The 25,225-nt window shown below is 58.9% G+C and overlaps 2 protein-coding genes across 23 annotated transcripts in view; one reads left to right on the forward strand and one right to left on the reverse strand.

Moving 5' to 3' along the window:
* NRXN2 (neurexin 2) overlaps positions 1–9,337 on the forward strand; it is a 114,286-nt gene extending 104,949 nt beyond the window's left edge. For all 22 annotated transcript variants that reach the window (XM_075545499.1, XM_075545501.1, XM_075545509.1 and 19 more), the window contains one exon: positions 7,554–9,337. In XM_075545499.1, the coding sequence (XP_075401614.1) occupies positions 7,554–8,440 (887 nt within the window). In that variant the 3' untranslated portion in view covers positions 8,441–9,337. The remainder of the gene's footprint in view (positions 1–7,553) is intronic.
* A 5,572-nt stretch (positions 9,338–14,909) lies between these two features.
* SLC22A12 (solute carrier family 22 member 12) lies at positions 14,910–20,065 on the reverse strand. The gene is made up of 9 exons (XM_075547539.1): positions 19,664–20,065; positions 18,830–18,933; positions 18,252–18,406; positions 17,999–18,167; positions 17,282–17,405; positions 17,029–17,144; positions 16,105–16,319; positions 15,272–15,380; positions 14,910–15,117 (listed from the first exon to the last, which is right to left on the reverse strand). The coding sequence occupies exons 1-9, from the start codon at positions 20,063–20,065 to the stop codon at positions 14,910–14,912; spliced, it is 1,602 nt and encodes a 533-aa protein (XP_075403654.1).
* Between the last annotated feature and the right edge of the window lie 5,160 nt (positions 20,066–25,225).

Raw genomic sequence — 25,225 nt, forward strand, 5'->3', positions numbered from 1 at the left:
CCCGGGTCCGATGACTCAATAGCAAGACCAGCACAGGCTGACCTGTGCTCGCTCACCAATCTACAGTGAACGCTTTCACCTGGGATGTCGCTTAAAACGTGAACCTGTTCACTACAGGTTAGTAGGTCTGCACAAGTGCCCCTTGCTTACGGGGCACCTGGCACCCAGTGATGCCCTGGATGGGGACATCCCTTTCAGGCCAGGCGCTTCTAACTTGTGGACACACTGTCCTCAGTTGGGTGGCTTCCTGAGGGGGTGAAAGGCAGGTGGAGGGACTCAGGCATGCACACTTCACTCCGCCTGCCCTCCATTAGCCCGAGCTCAGACACGTGGCCAACAGAGCTTCCAGGAAGCGGGGAAGATGGCGGTATCGTAAGCTCCCCGGAGAAAGCAGAAGAGGACTGGTGATTAACGGTCAAGTTGTTCACCACGGCTCATCTTGGGCCACCAAGAATTCATTTCACTCCACATCACCCACAGACTCCCTTTCCAAGGCCCACCACCCCCGTTAGAACGTGAGGAGGGCAGAGCAATTCTGCTCTGGGGCCTTGTTTCTGGTGGAGGAACCAGGAGCTACCTCACCGCCCCGTGGCCCCAGCAGGAAGAGCACTGGTACCAGATGGCCCACTGCCCAGGGCAGGACACACGTGTCCCCAGCAGGCTGGCCAGCTGAACAGTCAGCACGGAAGGCTCTGTCCAGTGAGGGAGCCTTTCTTCCTCACAGCCCTCCTCTGCTCTCTGGGGAAGTCCCTCTGTTGAGGCCCCCTGGCGCAGCTGCTAACAGAAAGGTCGGCAGTTCGAATCTGCCCTACATCTCCATGGAAGAAAAGACAGCCACCTGTGCTCGTAAGGATCTCAGCCAAGAACACCAAGGTCGACTCTGTGCCATGCAGTCTCCAGGAGTCAACACGGACTCCCTGTCACCCAGAACAACTGCTGTCTGATGCTGGGGCCTCTGCCCACTACTCAGCAACTTCTTTCTAGCTGGTACCCCAAGACCCCCTCTGACACAGACGCTGGTGGGGATAAGGCCCTTCCAGGGCTGCCACAGCGTTGGCAGCCTCTTCCCTGCCTGCATCCTCTCCACACCAGCTTGGAGGCTGCAGGGAGCTCCAGGGCTCCCCCAGTAAACACCACCACCAGAGAAATCTCTCCATACGGTGTCTCCAAGCTCGGTGGTGTCTTGACCCTCTGACCCCATGCCTCTTCTCTCCATTTGGTGGGGACTGGTGATGTAGTGGTTGGTTATGCATTGGGCTACATGAGATCTTCAAGGTCACTAGTTCAAAACTACCAGCCGCTCTTTGGGAGACAGATGGGACTTTCTACTCCCTTAACCTCCCTGGCGTTAATCAGGAGTGTGGCGCGGGGTCAATTTGAACTGTCAGAAGCGGTCGCCCCGAGCCACACTCGGGATTACACTGCAGAGAAGTCCCTTATCTGCTCTCCGGTCCAGCGGTGTCCTCCTCTGGGATCGCAGAGCGATCTGACTTCCTCATCCCTGGAATGTCTACTAGAGAGATTGCAATGAGTGATGTCTTAAGAATTACAGGCCTACACTATAAAACAACAAATTTTATGCAAAACAATGTACCACTTTGGGTACGAAATTACTGACATAATTAGACCGCCAGGGAGGATAGAGTGACAGTCTCAGAAAACCACAGGGGGCAATTCTCCTCTGCCCTGCAGGGTCTCTAGGCGCCGGCATGGACTCAGTGGCAGTGAGTGAGTGTTGGGCATGGCATCAGGAGGGACCAGACCCGGAGAAGGACATCTACTTGTAGGGGATGGATGCGAAAGGAGGAAGACCCTCCCGCAGATGATTGACGCCGTGGCTGCTGCAGGGTCAGGTGCAGTGACGATTGTGAGACTGGCACAGGACTGGGCAGCGTTTGGTTTTGTTGTACACGGGGCTGCCCTGCGTCAGAACCAACCCAAGGGCACTCACATCCACCGGGACATTCTTGAGGGAGGAGCCCCGGCGGTGCAGTGGGTCGAGGGTTGGATTGTTAAGCAAAAGGCCAGGAGTTCAAACCCACTTGCGGTTGCAAGGGCGAAAACGAGGCCATCTGCTTCCATCAAGGTCCTAGAGATGCCAGGATTGCTCTGTGCCCAGTGGTACCGTAGCGTCAGCTCTGGGCTGCCAACTGGAAGGCCAGTGGCTTGAACCTCCAGCTGCTCTGAGGGAGAAATAAATGTCAGTCTGTCTCCCTAAGAGTCACAGCCCTGAAAAAGTGGGGCAGCCCTGCTCTGTCTGTGGGTCACTGGTGGCACTGCCTTTGGCTTTATGTGGGTAGTGGAGGGTCCGTGGTAGAATCGCCGTGTTCCACGTGGGAGATGTGGTTCGATTCCTGGCCACTGCATCTCTGGCACACAACCACTCGTTGGGCCTGTGGAGGCTTCCAGGCTGAGAAAACCAGAAAGGATGACCTGTCGCTCCACCTCTGAAACCTCAGCCAGTCAAAGCCGCGAGGATCACCGCGAGCAGCTCGCAGTTGTTCGTGAGGATGGCGCAGGACCCGGCAGACGCACTGTTGTGCATTCCTGCGTGGGATCGCTGGGAGTCAGGCGGTAACAGAACTTGAAGGCCTTTGGGTGGCGCCCATGGTAAAAGCTCTTGCCAGTAACCGGAAGGTGGCTGGTTTGACTCCACCCAGGGGCACCTGGGTACGAGGCCCGGTGAACTCTGGATGACAATCCTACTGAGATGCCCTGGGCTGGCCTGAGCCACAGTGGACCACATGCCCAGAGGGCAGCGGAGCTTGGCTCTCTGAAGGACTGTGGGGGCTGAAAGCAGCCTGATCTCGACACTGTGGGGCCCAAGTCTCTGGACTCCTGTTTTTTGTTGTTTTTTTTTGCAAACTAGTTAGTTCCTTATGCAGCGTCTCTGGTTCTTGTATCATGGCACCAGAAGCAGCCGCGTAGGAGCCATGACCATGGTTGCTGCGCCCACTCCCGCTGCTGCCTCCCCGGAGTGACTGTCTCTGAAGGCACCTGGCTGTTGTCCGCCTGTTTCCACGCCCTGGCCCCCGGGTGGTTCTGTGATGCAGTAGCTCTGCTTCTCCCGGAGACCCCATCTGCTTCTTTCTTAAAGGCAGCAGCTATTTCCACGCTGAGGTGCCCAGAGCCTCGGGTGCTCCTGATTGCAGCCAGCGCTGCTCCTTGGGAGCTCCCTCGGCCTCGGAGCTCATTCTCAGCCCACAGCCTCCAGGGCCCCAAGGACTGCCTGCAGGAAGCTTTCCTGGTCACGTGGCCACAACGCATCGCAAGGGGTGCTGGGAAATGTAGTTTCTAGCTGCCAGGGAGGGGGAGGAAATGCCCTGAGGTCCGCTACGTGTGCTCAGGCACCTGGTTGGCGTGCGTGCGTGCGTGCATGCTCCGGTGGCAAGCTCGTGCATTCACATGTACACACGCACAGAGCCAGAGTACGATCACATACACACTATCCAGATGCACCAACGAACACACACTCGGGACCACGGAGGTTCGCACAGGTACACATGCGAACCAGAGACGTGGACACTGCCTCCCACCCTGGCCTCTGCTCGTGCTGGGCAGCCATTCCGGGGTGGGCACTGGGAGCGGGTGCGTCTGCCTCTGGAGGAAGGCCTCCTTCCTGGACACAAAGGGTCCCCCGTTTATGGCGGGGCTGTGTCCACTTCAAATCCACACAGTGCATGCCCTCTTGCTCCCCCACGGTCGGGCGGGGCTGCCAGTGACTCAGACATAGGCTCCCAACGCTGCTCCAGACAGACTCCCCTTGACAAGGCAGGCCCACCTCCCTGGGATGGGCATGAGGTGTGGGGCTAGATGCCCCATCGGAAGAAGGGTTTTGCAGGGCGTGTGCTTGGGGGTGGCCACGACAGCGTGGTTAGCATTTCTGAGTGGGGCGTGGGGCTGGAGGGGGGCTCAGAAGAGCGGGAGGATGGGCACATCTGCCATAGATGTTTTCCAAACATTGCAGTGGCCCAGAGTTGTGGAGGGGCCGAGCCGTCCCAGTGTTGTCCTAGGGGTAAGATGGCTCCTGGAGCAGTGTCCGCTACCATGAATGGTGACAACCCTTTAGTCCACTAGAGCCCAGTGGGAGGGGCAGCCCAGTGAACTCCAAGTCCTCCCCTCCATAGGACCTGCTAATCCCTCAGCAAGGCAGCCTTGCTCTCTCTCTGTGGGGGCCACTTTAAGACCCCAGAATGCCCAGGGCCCCACACAGTGTGACCTGGAAGACCCGGTCTGGGCTGGGACAGTGTCGGGGAAGCAGAGGGCTTGGTAACATTTGCTCTCCCTCAGGCCTGGGAGTGGAGACCCGGGGAGGAGATAGTGTGGGAAGTCAGGACCGGGCAGTGTGTGGGCATGCTGGGAAGACACCCTCAGGAAACCCTTGGGAAGACAAGGGGACAGGGCTAAGGGCAGCTTTGGAGGTCCCTGAGGTGGAAGGGTGGAGCCAGGTCCCTGAGGGTCTGGCAGCTGGAGAAGGCTGCTCAGGGGGCGGAGCCTAGAGAACCTAGGGTTGTGGGGTCCTCAGCCTGGGGCAGGGGTTGTGTCTGGAGCCTTCAGCTCCTAGCTTAGCTGGGTGGGCAAGGAGGCCAGAGACACGTCTGCCCTGCGGGGCCTGGTCAGCCCTCCTCGGGCCCAGTGGGTTCTGTGCCACCAGATTCCTACTGTGTGCAGATAGGGACTCCATTGCTGGAGCTGCTGCCCCCACCTGAAATCGGAGGTAGAGCAAGCTGGGCGCTCGGAGCAAAGCTCCTACTGTGTGGGCCTCAGTGTGTCTGTGGCTGAGGGAGTGGAGTAGGCAGGCAGAACACAGCTGAGTGGGGTTCCCTCACAGCGACCCCTGCACCTCCTGCAGACATGGCCTGGTCTAGAGTACCCCCTTCATGAAGATCCCCACTTCCCTGGCAGAACACTTTAACCTGGCCTCTGGGAGACAAACAGGTGCCTGCTAAGAACCCAGTCCCTCCCACTCCCATCACAGTAGGTCCTGAAGCCCGGCCCTCAAGTCATCCTGAAGAGAGTACTTGGCTGGCCTCTGAAGGATGACAGACACAGGGCGCAAGGGAAGGTGCTTTTAACAGAAAGGTCTGGAAGAGGCCAGGTAGGCTTGGGGTCCTAGTGGCTGGCCCAACCCAAAGTGGACCTTTCGTAGAGCAGGCATCTGCCCCTGGGTGAGTCCAGGGCTCCTGAAGACAGGATCATGTGACTTGTCTTTGGCTTATGGGCCCATGGAACAAAAAGGAACCTGGGGGCAGCCGGGAAAGACGCCTGTACTGGGTCACCCAGGAATTCCACACTTGGAACCATCTGTGGCTTCCCAGGTCAGCTTCCAGCAGAATCGGTTTCCTGGGGGCCTTGGGAGGGCGTGGTGGTGGCTTCCCTGGTTGATGGGAGCCTCCGAGAGCAGTCCATCTGCTTCTCTGGCCTGATTACAGACACCTGGTGACAGGGGAGTAGCTGCCCATCCCAGACCTCAGTAGCCTTGTCTGCAAAATGCAGGGTCTGGGGTTTACACGTTAGACTGATCCGCAAGGTCCACAGATCGAAACCACCAGCTGCCCCAAAGGAGGAAGATGAGGCTTTCTACTCCTGTAGTGACAGTCTGGAAGACACAGGCTGAGCCTTGGCCAGGAGCTTGGGGCTTCAAACTCGAGGTGCTGAGGAGGGTGGTGCCTGGAGGGCAGCACCTGGCAGCTGCAGGCTTGGCTGATGTGACCCAGGCCACCTCTTGGAGATGAAGGAGCTGGTGAGCTGCAACACTGACTTGCACTTGACCCCCAGTGCAGATGCCAGCTTGGGTCTGGGAGGAGGGAGGTGGTTGGCTCATCTATAGCGGTGGGGCTCACCAGGAAGGATGAGGCTTGTGGGCACCATCTGAGAGAACCAACCCCCCTGGAGGCCAGGGAGAGGCACTTAGGTGGGGGTGCAGCACAGGCCAGGGGGGAAAGGCAGCAAGGAAGTCTCCTCCTTCATATACGACCCTCTAACGAACCAGCCCCTCCCATCTACTCCAGTGCCTGCTTTGCTGTAGAGGGGGCTCATGGGAGTTGCCACTGTTGCCCCAGGGGCTGGAGGCATTTGTGGGCCACACCCCTCCAAGGGCTCATGGGAGTTGTAGTTCTCACCCTTTGGGGTTGTTGGGACCTGTAGTTTCTCCCCAGGGGACCCGTATTTTTTAGACCTAGAAAGGGGCAGACTTGCCCGCATGAATCCCTACCCACCAGCTCCCCTGGGCCCGAGATCGCCAAGGGCGTCCCTCCCAGACGGCTGTGTATGTATTTTCTTTTCTTTTTTTTCTTTCTTCTTCTTTCCGTTGTTATTGTTTTAACAGTAAGTGGGCCAGAGGCAAGTCAAGCCCTGGCTGGGTCCTGGTGGCCCACGGGGGTTCTGGGGAGGGGGGAAGGGGGAAAGCCAGTGGGGGTCAGAGGTGTGGGTGAAGAAAGTTGGGGAGTTAGGGTTAACTAAGGAACTGGTGTGCCCCTGCCACAGCCCTCATTCGCCGCTGCCCCTGCATCCCTGTGCTCTAGCCCCCCTCTTGCCCCTCCATGGCTTCTCACACAGCCCCAGGGTCCTGTGGGACAGGTGTGTCCCTCCTCTCTGCCACTCTTCCTCGTGGGCCTCCACTTAACACTTCCGGTTCCACCCCCCTCACCCTGCCAAACTGAACTTTTTCCACTGGCTGCCCCCTCCCAAGCCTTCCCACCCATCACTGCAGCTCCACATGCACACACCTTCCGCCCGCCCCTCCCCTGCACGCGGACACCAAGTGGCGGTGCCAGTGGGGTGAGCAGGGTCAGCTTTGTGCAGACTGGCGGGGAGAGGGTACCCTCGAGGGCGGATTGTACTCCGGTGGAAGGAAGCCAGGTGTCCAGGGAGAGAAGAGCGAGCAAGCGAGGGAGGGAGATGCCGGACAGATAGACAGAAAACGTGGTACGGAAAAGTTGTTTTTTTCTTATTTTTTTTCCTGGGAGAACCCGCTTACACAGCTCTGTTTGTAATTTTTTTCTTCATGCTAAAATCACACGGCCTATTTGTTGATGTAAGTTGCCTGAATTCCGTGGTATGCTATCTTCTTTTTTAACAAACAAAAAAAAAGCAAAAAAAGAGAAAAATCTAGAAAAAAAAACCTTAAACGATGTTGTTGTTAGGTTTGTTTAAATGCTGCTGTTGTATCTGTTTGTTTTTTTAAGCCTTAAAATCAGTAGTTTTTTTTTTCTTTTCCTTTCCGTTTCTTTTCGATTTCCTTTTCCTTTCCGTTCCTTTTTTGGTTTCTTAAGACAAAACCGAAAAAAGAAAAAAAAAAAAAAAGAATTTTCCAAAACCCAGAGCCACAGAGCCCGAGCGCGGGGTGCCCAGGGCATCCGGGCCGCCGCCCGCTTAACAGCGCGCACGCAGGGCTGCGGCCGGCTGGCGGGCGGGCGCGGCCCGCTCTAGTCTCCGCCAAAGCCGATTGGAACCGATTGGGGTGTGTGAGGCTGTTGTTGCTCCCGCTGTGCCCGCCGCCCGCGCCCCGCGCCCCCGCTGACGCCCCCTCTTCTCTCTTCTCTCTCTTCTAGGAGGAGAGTTAATATTGCCCATTATCACGGAGGACTCCTTAGACCCCCCTCCCGTGGCCACCCGCTCCCCCTTCGTGCCCCCGCCCCCCACCTTCTACCCCTTCCTGACGGGCGTGGGCGCCACCCAGGACACCCTGCCCCCGCCCGCGGCGCGCCGCCCGGCCGCCGGGGCGCCCTGCCAGGCGGAGCAGGACGACAGCGACTGCGAGGAGCCCATGGAAGCCTCGGGGTTCGCCTCCGGGGAGGCCTTTGACTCTAGCCTCCCCCCCACGGACGACGAGGACTTTTACACCACCTTCCCCCTGGTCACGGACCGAACCACGCTCCTGTCGCCCCGCAAGCCCGCCCCCCGGCCCAACCTCAGGACAGACGGGGCCACGGGCGCCCCCGGGGTGCTGCTCGCGCCCTCCGCCCCGGCCCCCAACCTGCCGGCGGGCAAAATGAACCACCGAGACCCGCTGCAGCCCCTGCTCGAGAACCCGCCCCTGGGGCCCGGGGCCCCCACGTCCTTCGAGCCGCGGAGGCCCCCGCCCCTGCGCCCCGGCGTGACCTCGGCCCCGGGCTTCCCCCCTGTGCCCACAGCCAACCCCACGGGGCCCGGGCCGCGGGACCCGCCGGGCGCGGTGGAGGTCATCCGCGAGTCCAGCAGCACCACGGGCATGGTGGTGGGCATCGTGGCGGCGGCGGCGCTCTGCATCCTCATCCTGCTCTACGCCATGTACAAGTACCGCAACCGCGACGAGGGCTCCTACCAGGTGGACCAGAGCCGCAACTACATCAGCAACTCGGCGCAGAGCAACGGCGCCGTGGTCAAGGAGAAGGCCCCCGCCGCCCCCAAGACGCCGGGCAAGGCCAAGAAGAACAAGGACAAGGAGTACTACGTCTGAGCGCCGCGGCGCCGCGCGCGCCCCACTGCCATCCGCCCCTCCCTGGGGGGGCCCGGAGGACCGTGCGTGCGGCCCTCACCCTGCCAGGGGCCTGGGGACCCACTCCCCGCCACCTCAGACTTCTCGCACCGAGAGGAAACGCAAAAAAAGGAGAGAAGGAATCCAGTGCCCGCGGTCCCCCTCCTGCCGCCCCGCCGCCGCGCACTCACCGCCCTGGGTCGGCTTATTTTTTTAAGGGGTGTACTTTTATGTTGGTGGGCTGGGCGGGAAGGCAGGCAGGGGCGGGGGTTTTGTAAAGTGCCCACTTAACTCGCCTCCTTAACAGCACCCCACAGGCCCCCCCAGGTTCTTCCCACGCCCCTCCCGCCTTCCTTCTAGCCCCAAGCCCGCCGGTCCCCACCCGGGGCCTGCTGTCTCTGTCCCTGCCCCCCCCCACCCCTCCACTTCACCCTTTTATGTGTCTGGTTTCCGGTGGGAGAAGGGCGGGGAGGGGGGCGGGGTGGGGCTGGGCAGGTGGGGTTGGCCCCCCTAGTGCCCCGGCCCCACTCCCTGGAGGAGGCCCCTGCCTGGTGCCGTCCAGGGAAGGGGCTTGGGCCTGGCTGCAGGCCCGATCTGTTCTGTGCCACTGGGCGACGTGCATTGATTGAGGGGGACGCTGCTGGAGGAGCAGGGGTGGGGGGCGGGGGGCGGGCCGGCAAATGCAGATATATATTACAGACAAATACTCTAGGGCCGGGGGAGCGAGGCGTTGGCCAGACTTCTCTGTCCACGGGCTCCCTGCTCCGGGTTTTTTTTTGGTTTTTGGTTTTTTTCCTCTCTCTTTGTTAACAAATGTGTCTGAGTCTTGGAAAACACCCCAAACCCGGAAATGTGTGGGAAAAGAAAACAAAAACTTTTCAAATCCCATCGGTCCTGTGCAGTTTGTTCGGGGCCCGGGACACTCACGGGGGGCTGGCTCCTGGCCTAGGCTCTGCGTGGAAACTGGTAAGTGGGCTGCCCCAGCAGGGCTTTCAGCTCCTTCCTCCCAAGGGCCCGCTCTCTGCCGCTACCACCCTTTTTCCTGGTCCCCACCCCGCTGCCCAGGAGAGGCCAGGTGGGCAAGACCAGCTGGTGCGGGGCCTCTGCCTGGCGGAGTAGAACTGCCCGTGCGCAGTAGGCTTTTCAAGGCCTTCCGTGCTAGGCGCCTCTCTGGGCGAGTTTTGAGCGCCAACCTTTCGGTTGGCATTGAGCTGAGCGTGCCCTCATGTGGGCGGGCCACCTAGAGTTTGCCCGTGCCTTTGACCCGTTACCATCGAGCCAATTCCGGCTCACAGTGAGCAGGCTGGACCAAGTCAAACTGCTGCCTAGGGATTCTGAGACTGGAAATCTTTATGGGATGGGGCAGCCTCATCTTCCTCCCTCAGGGTGGCTAGTGGTTTGAACTGCCATCCTTTCAGTGAGCAGGCCAACACCTAGCACCTTATGCCACCAGGGGCCCTATCTCAAACTCGGTGTGATTAGTCGATTCTGACTCAGACCCTGTAGGACTGGGTAGAAATGCCCTTGTGAATTTTCCTGCAAAGTTTTTTTTAAAAAAAATGTAAATGTTAATCAGTTTTCTTGGGACATAATCCACGGATGATACAATTCAATAGTTCCATCCTATCAAGAAGAGTTGTTCAAGCATTGAAACCTCAACCTCGAGGCCATGGTGACTCGGCGACGTAGTTTCCCAGGGGGTAACTCTATAGGAGTAAAGAGTGGAGGGTCTTGCCCCTCTTCTCTGCCTCTCTGCCAAGCATGCTGCCCGTCTCCCGAGACTGGGCTCTCCCGACGACCTGTCCAAGGTTTGTAAGACCAACTGTGGCCAGCCTTGACTCTGAGGAGCTTTGTGGGACAGATTTGTCTTTTTGGAAGTCTGGGATTTTCAATATTCTTTGCCAGCACCGGAATTCAAATGCACTGATTCTTCTTCCGCATGCCAACTTCACATGCATAGGAGACCATTGAAAATACCTCCCACCAGGGATTTTGTTCTCACAGTAGCCTGCTTGCTTTTCAACGCTGTAAAGAGGTCTTGTGCAGCAGACTGACCCATTGGCAATGCTTCGTTTGGTCTCTTGACCGAAGGAGCAGGCCATCCACTCGGGAGGAATTCGCTTTTCCTGGGTGTGCTGGCACATGTCACAGACCACAGATCCACAACTCACAGCCACCGAGCCAACGCCGACGGACTGGGCAGAAATGCCCCTGTGGGTCTCCAAGACTGTGACTCTGTGGGAGCAGAAAGCCCGATCATCCTCCCACAGAGCAGCTGCTGGTTTTGAACTGCCGACTTTGTGGTGAGCAGCCCAACTCATACCTCGCGGTGCCACCAAGCCTAGAGGTGGGCACACGTTGCTGTCCCTTAGTGGCCGAGGAGCCTGGCGGTGTAGCGGTGACTCGCTGGGAAACCGCGGAAGAAAGACAGGGCTTTCTACTCCTATAACCCGTCACAGCCTCTGAAAGACACAGAGGGGTCAGCATTGGCTTGATGGCAGGGAGGTCTTTTTAGTGGTGGAGGAGGGTCTGGTCCTCTGGGTACCAGTGTCCCCGGACACTGGCTGGGCATAGAATACGCCATGGGGCAGCTCCACCCTGCCTGTCCTACAGGGTCGCTGTGAGTTCAATGACTCCATGGCCGTGAGAACCTTAAGGACGGCCCTGGGGGAGGCGGTGCCATATCCTGGCTTCAGCTTCCTGACTGGTCCAGGGTCCCAAGGGGAGTCCAGATTGACCTCTGGATGTTGGCCCCTGAGTTCTGCCCCCTTCTCCTGGGTCTCTAGGGTCCCGGGGAGCCCCACACCCCAGTTCACTCTGCTTCACTGTGCACGGCCCTGGCCTGGCTCAGGTTTGTACACACCCAGCTCGCAGGTGTCTGCTCCTCCATGGGCCCTTTCAAAGGGGGCTGTGAGCTCAGTAAACCTTTCAGACCCGGGCGAGGGATTTGTATGAGGACCTAGGTGAGTGAGCCTCTTGAGAGAAGACTCTGCGTCAGGGGGAGGGACTGGGGGTGGGGGTCTGGACCACCAGGGTGAGGGTGGCAGGTCGTTGACATTGCTGATCCCTGGTGGGGATGTGCCTCTGTGCCCCTCCCTGCTCCTCTCTCCCCAACTTTGTCATGGCATCCCTGGCTGGCCATCCCCTTTGTTGCCACCTTGGCAGCCTGACCCTGGTCATGCAGGGGCCTGGCTGTCAGCCCCCTCATCTGGTTTTTTCCAGTCGCTTCAAAAGCTGGGCCGTCTTCAGCTGGGGCCTCCCAGAGCTGTGGGGTTGGAGGCTGGGCGGGGCTGCCTGAATCTCGCCTTTCAGCAGAGAGGGGGCACCCTTGGGTGCCTCCCCCTTCCTCATCCCCCTCCCCTTCATCCCTGAGAGCAGCTTCTCTGTTAGGAGCCCCTCCACCAGGGGTGGTCCCTCTGGGGGGCCCAGGGGTTCTGCCCCTAGAGCCCTTTCAAGTTGGGAAGAGCCAAGATCCCCCCACCCCTCTGGATCTGCTTTCCCATGGACTTGGGTCAGTCTTTCCGACCAGCACTAACTGCTGATGAAGTTGGGGGTGGTGGGGGGTGCCCTGTCTCTGTGCTGGAGATGGCTCAGGCTGAGGCCCTCTGTATTCCGTCTGGCTGTCCCAGGGATAGAGAACTAGTTGCCCCACCCCCACCTAATTGCCACTCCCCCCAAACCACACTCATGGCCATCACGTCCATTCTGCTCATAGTGACCTTGTAGGACATGCCAGAACTGCCCGAGAGCCTTCTGGAGACTGTAACTCTGTGGCGGTACACGGTCCCGTCTCTCTCCCTTGGAGCAGCTGATGGTTTTGAATTGCTGACCTTACGGTTAGCAGCCCAATGCACCACCACGGCTCCTTTCTGGAGGAAGCAAAGGAAGGCAGCCTCCAGAAGCTTCTAGAATGTTCCTGAGCAAGCTCTCAGGGTGAGGAGGTGGAGGGTGGCCCCTGTTGCTGCTGGGCTGTCATTTGTGTCCGGGACTTGCTTTCTTCTCTGCACTTGGAGGGTGGGGTGCCTGCCCCCCGAGGGCGTGGCTGTAAGAGGGAAGACCCCTGCACGGGATCGCTGACTCAGTTTGCCCATCAGCAAGAGACCATCGCTGTGCTCACAGCTCCTTCATCCTGTGCTGCTGGTGCTTAGCCCTCGCCCTGGCCTGAGCTGGCCTCCTCCCGGGGCTGCTGGCAGGACCCTGCTCCTCAGAGTCCTCACAGACAGCACCAGGGGTAGCTGCAGTTCCAGGCCCCTGACAAGTGGTACTTGGGCAGGGGAAGGGGCCAAGGATGGGGGTCCAAGGAGAGAGGGGACGCCAGAGTAGGAGGGGAATAGAGGGTCCTGGGCCCCTTTTTCTAGTCCACATGCTTAACTCAGAGGCAATGGAGATGAAACTGTGTATGGGGTGTGATGAGAATTGAACGAGAATTTCCTTCCCATTCTGAGCCTTTACCCCTCCCACTCCCCCCCCCCGGGGGTGGAGGGTGTGCTCCTATGGCTTTTGAGGTCTGGCGGTCCCCCGTGGTGGATACCCAGAAAGGGCATGTCCCAAGGGAAGGCCAGCCCTCTGGGTGGGCAGTATCCAGCCACGAGTTTGCCTCTCATCCAACAGGGGCTCGGGCTGTGGCCAGCTGCCCCAGAGGCACGGGCCCTGGGCCCTCTGGGCTCCCTGGTTCTGTCCTGAGATGAGAGTAGTGTCCACAGAGGCAGGCGCGACTGGCAGAGGGATTTCACTGAGAAGTTAGTCGGCCCCATGCACCTCTGGGGAGAAGGGGACCCATTTTTTACAGCTTGACCCGAGACCTTCGCTGGAGGGTGGCCAGGGGCACGTGGCTTGGTGATACAGCTCCCAGAAGCCTGTCTGGTGCTGGAAAGGAAGGAAGGGGGCTACAGCTGACAGCTGACAGCCAGGCAGGAGTGGTCGGGTCTCGGGAGGGGGGCGGGCAGAGCTGCTGGGCCTCTGGCATTATTCTTTTTGAGTGTGCCCAGGCATTCATGGGTGCCCATGTGTGCCCATGTGTGTGTGTCCCTGAGTATGCTCTGTGTGTACCCCGAAGCAGTCACAGGTGGACATGGCTCCCCTGAACAGAGTTGGTGGACCCCACTGGACAGCGGACAGTACCTTCCTGGACTAGGTCTTCACCAGCTAGGCGGGGGTGAGCTAGGGGTGAGCCTGTACCCCCTGGGCCCCTAACCTGCACCTTCCCATGGCTCAGGGGCAGGAGGAATGGCACTTTGTGCCCAGACGCCTAGGCCCGAGGGCTGGGTGGGGCTGTGGCTGGAGGCCGGCCCTGGACCCTCTGTGTAAGTTAGCCACTCCCTCTGGGTCTGTTTCCCGATAGGCCTTGCTTGGTTGAGACATGGGAAGATAAGCTGATGCTGGCCAGAGGCCTCCCAGGCGCGCACTCCCCCACCCCCTAAGGAAGTTCCTGGGCTCATGCTGGGTCCCTGGTTCTTGGCACCTTTATTGGCTCCTCCATATCCCGCACGCCGCCCCTTGCAGGCACCTGCCCTCTGGGGACTCAGGCTGTGAGAGCAGCGGGGTGGGCAGGCCAAGCTCCCAGCCCTGACTGGGCAGGGCCATTGGGCTAGGTCCGGTGGGCCGTGGGGGTAGGCCAGGCAGCGAAGGGTCTAGCAGATGATGTCCGCAACATCTGGCTGAGGTTGGAGTGGAGATGGAGGTGCCAGGCGAGCGGGCTGAATCAGTGTTTTTCCAAGGAAGCCAGGAAATGAGACTTCGTTCTTGGTGCCTCTGAGGTCTGCGGCAGGGGGAGGGCGCCCCTCCCCCCCAGAGCCTGGGGTCCCAGAGCATGCACGTGGGAGCCTCACTGTCCGTCACATCATCTGCTGTCCCCTCTATGTAGACTGTGGCTCCTTGGCCAGCGAAGGTTAGGGGGTGGGGGGCAGCCCTGGGAGCTAGGAGGGCAGCGAGGACCCCCTGCCCTCCCACCTGCTCCCCCTTGTCCCCCACCCCATGGGGCAGTGGGGACCTAAAACCGTGTGCACTTCAGCACAGGGTGGTCATGGGCAGTTTTCTTCACCGTCCTGTTGGGGAAGAAAGATGTGAGCGTCAGGGAGCCCAGTGACCCCTGACCAGTGACCTGTGTCCATCCTGATCCTGATGACTCAGGAGAGACTGTCAACCACGCTCTCTCGGGGAAACCAGGACCAGGGGCTCAGAGCGTGCGTGAGTCCAGTGGGGACAATGACAGCCAAGGCCAGCTGTGGGGAGGGACTGTCTTGGTGGGAGTCCGTGGGCGGGGCACCTAGCCCCACCTCTAGGGGTGGAGCTCGCTCTGTCCAGGATCAGGGCAAGGAGCAAGGACCACCCAGTCTCAGGCCCACCCTCGCACAACGGTGCTGCGGGCTCTCTCTGGGCCTCTGCCTCCCAGTGTCCAGAAACAGGTGGACGGGCCCGGACGTCCTGGGCTCTTTGGGGGCGGGGACCCCACTCACTGGCTCTGCACATCCTGGATGGTGTCTGGTAGCGGCATGCTCCGGGTCTCAGGCAGCAGCAGCGCGGCCAGGCCGGCCAGCAAGGGCACGGTCCCGTACACCAGCAGTGGCAGCGAGGGGCTCAGCCTGCCCATCAGCCGGACCAGGGGACCCAGGATGGCGCCCATACGGGCCGCCATCTGGCCCAGGCCCACCGCCGTCATCCTGCGGCCCAGAGGCACCTGAGTGACCACGCTGCGGGCCGCAGCCCGGCCCCGCCAGCCCAGAGACCACTTGCAACCCCCCGAGACCACATGCAAACAGCCACCTCGAGCTACCCAGCTGCCTGGGAGACCGTCACGGCCCCCTGACCCCTCACCTGAGTACAGTCGGGAAGAGCTCCCCGCTGTAGACTGAGATGCAGGTGAAGGCCGCGCCCACCGCGCCCAGCCCGAGCACGGCCAGCGCGGAGCGCAGCGCCCCCATCTCTGCGGAGAGAAGTGGGGTCAGCGGGCGGCCGCCTCGGCCTGTCTTGCCAGCCGTTTCTGGTTCATCTCCACGTGGGTGCCCCGCTGCCGAGGGGCCCCATCAAGTCCAAGTTGACTTATAGTTGCCCTAAAGGACCGAGAACTGGTCCCGTTGGGCTTCCTAGGCCTGTCGTCTGTGTGGAAGGAACCAAGGGTACCAGTTCAAAGACACCCGCCGTTTTCTGTCAGGAAACCCCATGAGGCAGGCCAGAGGACAATGGCCTGGGACCATGGGCGTGGCTTCTGGTTAATTTCCACCGGTCTTACCTCCTGAAGCGGCTGTGGACTACCTTTCGTTAGTAACCCCAGTCCCCCCAGCCCTGTGCCCCAGTCCCCCCAAATGTGCCAGGTCTTAAATGATTTTTTGAGCATCCCCTCTCCCCGTCCCCAATCTGCTCCCCCACCTAGCCTCCCGGAAGTGTGGTCCCACCCCCTTTCATCCTCCACCACCCCTAAATGATTCTCCTGAATCCCTGCTGTTGGGGGGCCTCTCACTGCCCGAGCACAGACCCCCCCCCCTTGACGCCAGAGCAGGCTGCCTCCCAGATGTGCCTTCCTCTGGCCCCCACATCACCTCTGGTCCTTGCAGGGTTTCTGTTCTGGCTCAGGTCTTCAGGCAGGGGAGCTGCACCCCCACAGTACCCCTCCCATCCTCCCTCCCCCTCCCCTCCCCCCACTGGCTCACCATAGGGCACCAGTGTGTTGGCCAGGATGCAGAGACCTGCCAGCACCAGGGACCCTGCCTGGGAGGGGCGGCGACCCAGGTGGTTCAGCAGCAACAGGGTGCCTATCTTGGCTGGAATGTCCACCACCCCAATGAGGACCTGGAGCAGGAAGATGTTGCTGCCTAGTGCCTGTAGGTCCATGGCCAGGCCGTAGAAGGTGAAGCCGAAAGCAAACCTGGGGGTGGGGCAGGCAGGGGGAAGTCCTGTTGGGGAGTGGGCTGGTCAGGTGCTCATGGTCTCATGATCTCTCAGATTGGAAGGATCCTGCCTGCCCTTCTCCCCATGGGCTCTGCATGGTGGAGATGGGGCGTGGTGGGTTGAGCACTCCCGACTATATCTCCCAGGCTCCCTTGCAATGTGGCTTTTGATTTGGCCAATGGGTGGCTCTGGTGAGAGGCTGGAGGTGGGATGAGGGGGGGGGGGGAAGCGGGAGGCTCTGTCTATCCCTTCCCTTCTCCAGGTAAGGGGATTTGGACAAGAGAGTAGGGGTTTAAAGGGAGGATCTAGCACAACGGGTGGGGATAGCTGAACAGCTTCTTTGACTAAACTGCAGAGTCAGCAGTTCAAAACCACCGGCCCCTCTATGGGAGGAAGGCTAGATTTCTACTCCAGTAAAGAGTAACAGCCTCAGAAACTCACAGGGGCCAGTACTCCCCTGTACTGCGAGTCAGATCCGATGGGAGGGAGTTTGTGTGCTTGCTTACTGAGACCCCCTGCCACGGGCTGTTTGCTGACAGGAGCCTGGCTGTCAGAGGGGCAGCTGGTGGGGATTTGGGCCTGTCCCTGGGTCATTCCCATCCCAGTGGGACCAGCAGCGTAGTCAGTCCAGAGAACTGCTGAGCCTGGGTCCCGGTGGGTGGGGTGTGGTGAGGTGGGACACCTACCAGCACAGCGTGGAGAGGCAGGTTCGCTGGCGAAGGCCTGGGGTGAGGAGTAGCGCACTGACGTTGACCCGGGCCTGGCCTGCACTCAGTTCCTCCTGCATGGCAGAGAGCACGCCCTGCAGGCAGGGGATGCTGTTAGCACTGGGGACACCCAGATGTCCCCCTCCCTGAAGCTGAGCCCTTGGTCAGGGCTGCATCTGTCTCCTGTGTGGGGCAGGTAGGGTCCAGCCCAGGGGAGGCCATCCTGCCTCACCTCCATGGTCAGTTCTTCCCTCTCGGCCTTCTTCCTGTTGATGTTGGCCACCTTCTGCAGCTCCTGCAGGCCCCGGGCCACCCTGCCTGTGATGAGAAGCCAGCGTGCCGACTCTGCTAGCCACCTGGGGGGGATGAGGGGAGTCACTGCCTGCAGCCTGAAGAGCCCAACTCATACCCGGCTGCCCTCCAGTTGCTTAACAGAGCTCTGGGAGCTGGGCTGTGCTGGCTGCGACTGCCAGACAACGAGAGGAGGCCGATGGTCCTCTGACCCTCTGCCCAAAGGGCCTGGCCTCACTGACCCCCAGGCCATCCCCACTGCCCAGCACATGGCCCTCCTCTCCCGACTGGAGGCCAGTCTTCCCTTGACATCCCAGCCCCTAGCATGAACCTGATCCCCACTGCCCTCAGCATTTAGCTCTGCCCCTGAGCCCCCAGCCTGCCGCTTCCCTGTGGTTCCCACCCAGGCCTCAGCAACGCAGGGCCTCCCAGGCCCACCCTGGGGCCCTGGACCCTTAGGGTTTGCAGAGGAGAAGAATGGAGAGATTTAAGGGACACATCAGAGGTAGAATTGACAAGATGTGGGGTGGGAGGGGAACTGCCCTCCAGGGTGGGGGGCTGGGGAAAGAGCAGGTGTTAGGGAGTGCAGTGGGGCTGAAGTGGGAGGCCTGGGCATGGACATGGTCCCAGGGGTGGGGGCGTGTGGCTGGGCACCCACCAGGAGTACAGGAAGCTGAGGAAGAAGGGGGCGGAGACAGCCAGCTGCAGCATGGGCCAGTCTCGCACAGTGTAGGCCACGGTGGCCATCAGGGCGTGGCCGAAGCTGAAGCCCAGGGAGTTCAAGGTCATTGCCAAGGGCCGGGCTGCCGATGACGTCCACTCCATCACTGCAAGGAGTTGGGCGGTCAGCCGTGTGCGCACTCGAGTGCCCGAGGGACCTCTCCTGAGTGGTGAGCCCAGCGGGGACTTACTGAGGGTGGCCGTGTTCATCATGATGCCCGCCACGGCAAAGGCCAGCAGGAACCGGAGCAGGCAGTACACCGAGAAGGTGGGCGCAAAGGCGGCCGCCGTGCCTGCCAGGGCCAGCTGAAGGTAATTCCAGGTCAGCACCAGCCTGCGTCCGAACCTGTAACACATGCCGGGCCAGGCCCGGGGGACTTGGATGTGCCACAGGGCACGCTGACCCAGGTGCAGGTCAGCCAGATGCCAGCGCCAGAGCCCGCTTCCGAGGCTTCCTGAGCCCAAGGGAGCATGACCGGAGTCCCTGCAGTGCTCTCAGCAGGGGGTGAGCTCCCTGGCCCCAGGAAGGACTCAAGCAGAGCAGCTTTGCACGGTGAGCAGTTGATGAAAAGCAACGTCTGTCCGGACCCAGAGGCCGAGGCTCAGAGAGGGCACGGCCTTGCCACGGGCAGCACAGCCAGGTCTGGACATCCCTGATACAAGAAACGCGTTGTCCCTACGTTTGAGCTTCAGGGCTGCATCAGCATCCGAGGCCTGGGCTGCAGGGGGCCAGGGGGCTGGGATCTTGCCAGCACCAGGTAGCACTTACCGGTCGGAGGCGTGGCCACACACAGCGGCCCCCACCAGGATCCCAGCCAGGTAGATGGACTGCGCCATGGGCCTCAAGGCCTGGGAGTCACAGACCAGGTCCCACTGGAAGGAGAGGACAGCAGAGGGCTGAGTGGAGGGGACAAGGGCGTGAGATGGACGGCGGGCAGGTGGACGATGTCCTCTAGGGAAGTTCCTCAGGTGTGACTTACCTCCAGAGAGGTGTCTGGTCACCCCTGGCCTAAGCCCCCTCAGGACCCCCAATTGCCTGACGAGTCAGACCTTCTGGAGGCCTTACCCACTCTGCAGCCCCCCTGCCCCCAAGGCCCCAGACCCTTCCCTCTGTTCTTCTTGCTTGCTGAGATGGGCCGCCCCTCCCAGAAGGACCCTGTGTCTGGGAAGCCACCTGGGATGACTCAGCCCTAGCCGGAGGCTTCACCTGCTAGGCCTGGGGCCCCAGGGAGGCCTCTGGGCACCACTCCCTCTTAGACAGGGAGCCAGAATCCACCTTGTCCACGTGCCTCCAGCACCCAGCTCAGGCTCTAGGGGACACAGCATGCCCCCTGTGACAGGCAGGGTGAGCCTCTTGGAGTCACAGCTGGTAGGTGTGTGCAGGACCAGGCAGAGGGGTGGCACGCAGCTACCCACCGAGCACTCCCAGGAGTCCACTAGCCCAGCTCCGGGCACAGCCTGGGCAGGCCCAGGATTCTGCTGGAGGGGCTAGACCCAGCTCCCGGGGTTATTTGGTGGTCCAATGTGCCCTGTGACTTTGACCTTTAAGATGCCAGAACTTGGGGTGGTGGTGGTGGTGGTGTATGCTGAGGAGGGGTCTTACCTGGGTGACGATGGTGGAGACGAAGGTACTTCGGTCGTAGACCCAGCCGTCCATGCACGGCTCCGTGGCGGCCTCGCTCCAGTTGGTGGCCGTGGCGTTAGGGTCCAGGAGCTGCCACTGCGGGTGGTGGAAGCGGAGACACGGGTGGGGCTTTCGGTTGGGACCAGGTGGGATGGAGACGGTCAGCAGGGCCTCGGGGCCCAGGGGCCCAGGGGCACTGGCCTGGGTCGTGTTGTTGTCCAGAAGGGGCACCCAGCAGCGGTGGCTGGGTATGGCTCCTGCGAAGTTCTCCAACATGCCATGGGTGGTGACCCACATGATGGGGACCACCAGGGCCACCATCTGGAGCACCTGGAACCTGCCCAGGCCACCCACCCGATCCAAGAGTTCAGCAAACGTCATGGGGCCTCCCTGGTGGCCCGGAGGAGGTGCCCGCTCTCAGGAAGGCAGCCTGGAGCATGCCAGGGGCTGCCTGCCTTGTTGACCCGGAGTGTCCACCCAGCTCAGTCACTCAGAGGCCGGAGGCCAGGGACTCGGCCCAGCGACTCCACCTTGGGTCCTCCTGGCAAAGCCAAATTTGGAACTGGGGAAAGTGGAGACAGGTCACCTAGACCAGATGGAATTAAACAATGACCAGGAGTCACTTTGGGGGTAGGGGCTAGTAGTTGTGTCCTCGGTTAAAGTTTAACCTGCTCTAAGAAGCATGTCCATTCACCCACAGCGTCCCGCCATGTGCCCTGTGTTGGCCGCCACTCTGCTGCCCTGGAGCCCACTCCGCATTACTTGGAATTTCCCCTCCAGGTCCCCTGGGGGCTCACTTGCCTGTCCTAACCACATTACCTACTCCAGGGGGCTCTCCTTGCTCGTTTCTGTCTCATGTCTCACGTCCTGCCAGTGCCGTCTGGTGCCCAGCCCACCCCCTGGAGGGCCCCCTGGGATCTGGACCCCAAACAGAGGTTCCGTGAAGATGTGCTGAAATGCTTGGGTAGTTGGCAAGCCAGCTCTGTGGGTGTGTTTTTTCTTCCTGACGATAACATGAATATTTAGGTCTTCCTCAAAATCCAGAAAAGGTTGAAAGAAAGAACAGGAAAAACAAACACTGTTCCTAACTTTCACCAGCCAGGGATGGTCAGGCTGGGTGTAAATACTCCCGGGTTCTTTCAGTAGCCGTCATGTCCAGCTTCATCCACCTCCAGCAGCTTCCATCTCTCCTTGCAACCCCCCCAGGAAGAGACCCCGGCTCCAAGTGGGGTGTGCGGGGGTAGGATAAAGCGCGCACAAACCTGCTGTTACCATCACGCACACCCTGCTGACAACCGTCAACACTCCGTAGTTCCAGGGTTCCTACCACCCCAAAGAGAAGCTCGGTACCCCATCAGCAGGAACTCCCCGGCTTCCCACCCCTGGCTGGACCCCGGGTAGACTTGTCTCCATCCACTTCCTACCCGGAACATTTCACACAGCATTTGTCCGCTGTTCACTCGGATCACTTAGTGTCTTTTCACAGTTGAACAGGAGCCCAGGCTGCTCTGAGGGCTTCGCGGCTGACCCGCAGGTTGGCGGTTCGGATCCACCCAGGTGCTCCGAGGGAGACCGACCTGGCAGGCAGCAGCTGTAACGATTACAGCGTAGGAACTCTCATGGGGCGCTCCCAGTCTCGAGTTTTGTGGCGCACAGGGTCTGTGATAAGTGGGCTTTGTGCCAGCTTGGCTGGGTCAGGAGTCTCAGCTTGGCAGAGGAAGCCTGGGACTTCCCCATGGCGCGACCTAACACAATGTAACCACCTCCATGACGGGCCGGGCTGTGAGCGGCCACGCAGCTGTAGGGTTAGGGTGGGATGTAGCACCCGTGCTCAGGCCCCAGTGCTGACACAATTGAAAGAGGCTCCCTCGGGAGTGTGGCCCACTTCTTATATATAAGCAGATAGTGTGGAAAGCTTGCTTTACCCCCCCCTACCCTTTGTTCTATTATTAATTGGGAATCAATACATATAGCATGTCATTCCACAGTTCAATCACATCCAGCAGAATTGTACATTTGCTACAGCAGTTTCCAAACATATTTTTTCTGCATGGGCTCCTTGACATTGTCTCCCCTGGCCCCCCCGCCATCACCACTGTATCCCCCCTTCTCCCAAATCCCTTATTCCACTTTCCATCCCTATAGGTTCATCAATCCTGGGCTTTACTTACCGAAAACCCAGGGAAACAGCTATGGCAGCTTCAGTGGCTCTGCTTTTTGCTGGGTCGGGATTCTGCATCTGGCTCATTGGTCACAGCGCCTCTTAGTACCTGCCAGTCCTGGGAGCCGTCAGCAGCCCGCCACCTGGATCAGGAGGCAGTTGTGGGAACAGAACGAGGGGATGAGATCAGGAACGGTGTAGGTCAGGTTGCGTCCCCTCACCATCCCGATTCGACCCGTACACTGAGCAAATAGCCAGGGAAGCTGGGCCCTGTGAAGAAGGCAGTGTCGGGTTGGAGGAAGGCTTATCCACAGCCTGCGACATGCAGGCGGCACCACCTTGCTGGCTGCAAGTGAGGAGGACTTGACGGAGCACTGACTGATGAAGATCCAGGACTGACCCACATCCTCACCACGGGACCCATGGGCAGGCAGAGGAAAGGTTGAAATGGACCAGGATTTCACCTTGCCTGGGCCCACAATCAGTGCTCGTGGGGCAGGCAGAGGTCCCACGATGCACGGCATTAGGCACATCTGCTGCATAAGGGCTCTTTAGTGCGTTGGGAACCTGGGCGGTGGCATGTGCAGTCGCCTCATGTGCATGTGAAAGTCGGGCGTTGGATAAAGAAGACTGAGGGTGCGTCCGTGCATGTGGACTACGCTGCCGGTGAAGAACAGGGAGAGTGGGCACCGCAGGCTGCCAACACAGTGGACGAATCTGCCCTGGACGAGGAGCAGCCAAGCGCTCCTGAGAGGCACGGGTGGTGGGGCTTCACCTCACGGACTGTGCACGGGCTCTCAGGGGAGGCCCGTCCGTGGAAGAGGACCTCGTGCTTGGTAAGGCCGAGAGGCAGAGGGAAGGAGGAAGGCAGAGCCTTCCTCCTAATGACCTTGTACGTTTTCCACGCATGTAATTCTTGATGCCATTCCATCCCTCAATGGGCCCTTGGTCGTTAGTGTTCACGGCATCCAATCTGCTCTTGGGGTGACCTCTCAACTCAGTGGGGGTATAATTCGGGTCACGTTCTGGCTCTCGGGGACTTGTTTCGATTTCTTCCATTTCAGTCGGGCCTCACGTAGGAACCATGGATGAAGTACGCTGTTGCTGACACTCACACTGGGTTTGGAAGAGGGTGTTCTGACGCCGGGTGAGTCTTGGCTGAAAGCCGGGAATACCAGAAAGATGCTTACTTGTGTTTGATCGACGATGCCAAGGTAGACGATGGTGGGGATCATTACAAGTGATCAAAACCATTGGGAAGAATGGGAATTCTAGACCACTTCCCTGTGTTCAGACGGAGCCTATACATAGATCAAGAGTCACTGTCCTCCCCCAAAGGGACGGCTGTGCGCTTTAAAAGCAGCAGCGGTGTGTGTCAGTGCGGTTCCATTTCACCTTGTTTATTTGATCTGTCGACTGAGCAAACCATCCGAGAACTGGACTGTGGGAAGGAGAGCATGGCCTCAGGGGTCCTTAACGCCCGTGATACGCAGATGTCACGATCTTGCTGGCTGTGAAACCCCAGAGACTGGAAGCACTTACCACCAAAGTTCTCAAAGCTGGATCAGTCGGCAGCAGCCTCGTGATAAAAGACAAAGGTTGGGAGGATCACAGATTTAATTTTACTGGGACCCACAGTCAAGACTCATGGAAGCGGCAGTCAACAACAACAGCAAAACAACAACAACAAAAAAACCCCAAACAAAGAAGGGATTGCACTGAGCAGACCTGTTGGAAACCATCTCTTTAAAATGTTGAAAAGCCAAGCTGTTACTTTGAGGACGCAGGTGTACCTGCTCTGAGAGATGGTCTTTCAGGCAGGCTCAAAGACACGCGAAAGCTGGCCAATGACTGGACGGCAGAGACACTGAGGGGTTGGAGGGTCGTGTTGGCAAGCGGTATTGAAAGTACCTGTTTTGGAGGATGTCAGTCAGAAGTGAGGATGGGAGACCTCCCTTCACGTCCTTTCGAGGGGCCAGCACCCGGGCAGAGGACAGTGCGCCTGGTGAGGCAAAAGGCCGCTGATAAACCGTGGGCTCAGGCACAGAGCAATTGTGCGGAAGGCACGGGTCTGGGTTGTGTCCACCGGGTTGCGTACGGCCGCCGTGAGCCGCACTGACTCGCCAGCCCAGGGACCAGCGCACAGCATCTCGTCCCGTGGGTGAGCAGGGTAACGCTTTATTCCATTTCCCTGCTTTCTTGCTTTATTACAACTTCTAGCACCACTGTGACCGGTAGGGGTGAAAGTTACCATCTTCGCCTCGTTCCTCACCTCTGATGGGACTCTTTCTTCATCCCGTCTCCACTGAGTATGAGGCGAGCTGTGTATTCCATAAATGTTCCTTATTTTTTAATCACTTTATCGGGGGAGCGTACAACTCTCATCACAATCCATGGTGTCAAGCACATGTGTACATCATCATTCTCAAAACATTTGCCTTCTACTTGAGTCCTTGATATCACCTCCTCAGTTTTGTCCCTCCTTCCCCACCCCTCTCTCTCACGAATCCTTGACAATTTATAAATTATTATTATTTTGTCATGTCTTACTCTGTCCGACGTCTCCCTTCACCCACTTTGCTGTTGTCCGACCCCCAGGGAGGGAGTCATATGTAGATTCTTGTCATCGGTTCCCCCATACATGTTCTTTATAATGATGATGGATTTTCCTTATGTTCATAGCTTGGAATTCCCCCTATGCTTACAGTTTTAGTGTTTTCAATAGGAAAGGGTATTGGGTTTTGTAAAAATAATCTTCTGTGTTCACTGAGACAACAATCAGGTGGCCCTTTTGTTTCAGTTCACTCATGTGATTGGGTTTCTTACATTCCTGGGATAAGTCCCACGTGGTCACGGCGTATAATCCTTTCAGTCTACTGTTGGATATAGTTTGCTACATATTTTATTGAGAATTGTTATGTCTCTATTCATGCAGGATCTTGGTTTTTAGTTTCCTTGTACTAGCTTTAGCTGAATTTATATTAGGGTAATCCTGGTCTTACAGAATGAGTTAGCAAGTATTTCCTCTTTTGTCTTATGGAAGTGTTTGAGAAGGAGGGGCGTAAATTCTTTAAATGGTAGACTTTCTCAGTAAAGCCATGTGGCATGGATTTATTTTTAGGATGTTTTTAATGATCATTTTAATCTCTTTATTTGCTCTAATAAACAAACAAACAGAACTCAGTGCCATGGACTCAATTGGGACTCATGGGGAGTTGATAGGGGAAGGTGCCACTGTTCACGTGGGTTTCCGAGACAGTAACTCTTTACAGGAGTAGAAAGCCTCATCTTTTCCTCTTGGAGCACCTGGTGGTTTTGAACTGCTGACCTTGTGTTTAGCAGCCCATCATGTAACCACTATGAGACCAGCGGGTAACAAT

Source organism: Tenrec ecaudatus, chromosome 4, assembly GCF_050624435.1.
Source record: "Tenrec ecaudatus isolate mTenEca1 chromosome 4, mTenEca1.hap1, whole genome shotgun sequence".
NCBI classification, from domain to species: Eukaryota; Metazoa; Chordata; class Mammalia; order Afrosoricida; family Tenrecidae; genus Tenrec; species Tenrec ecaudatus.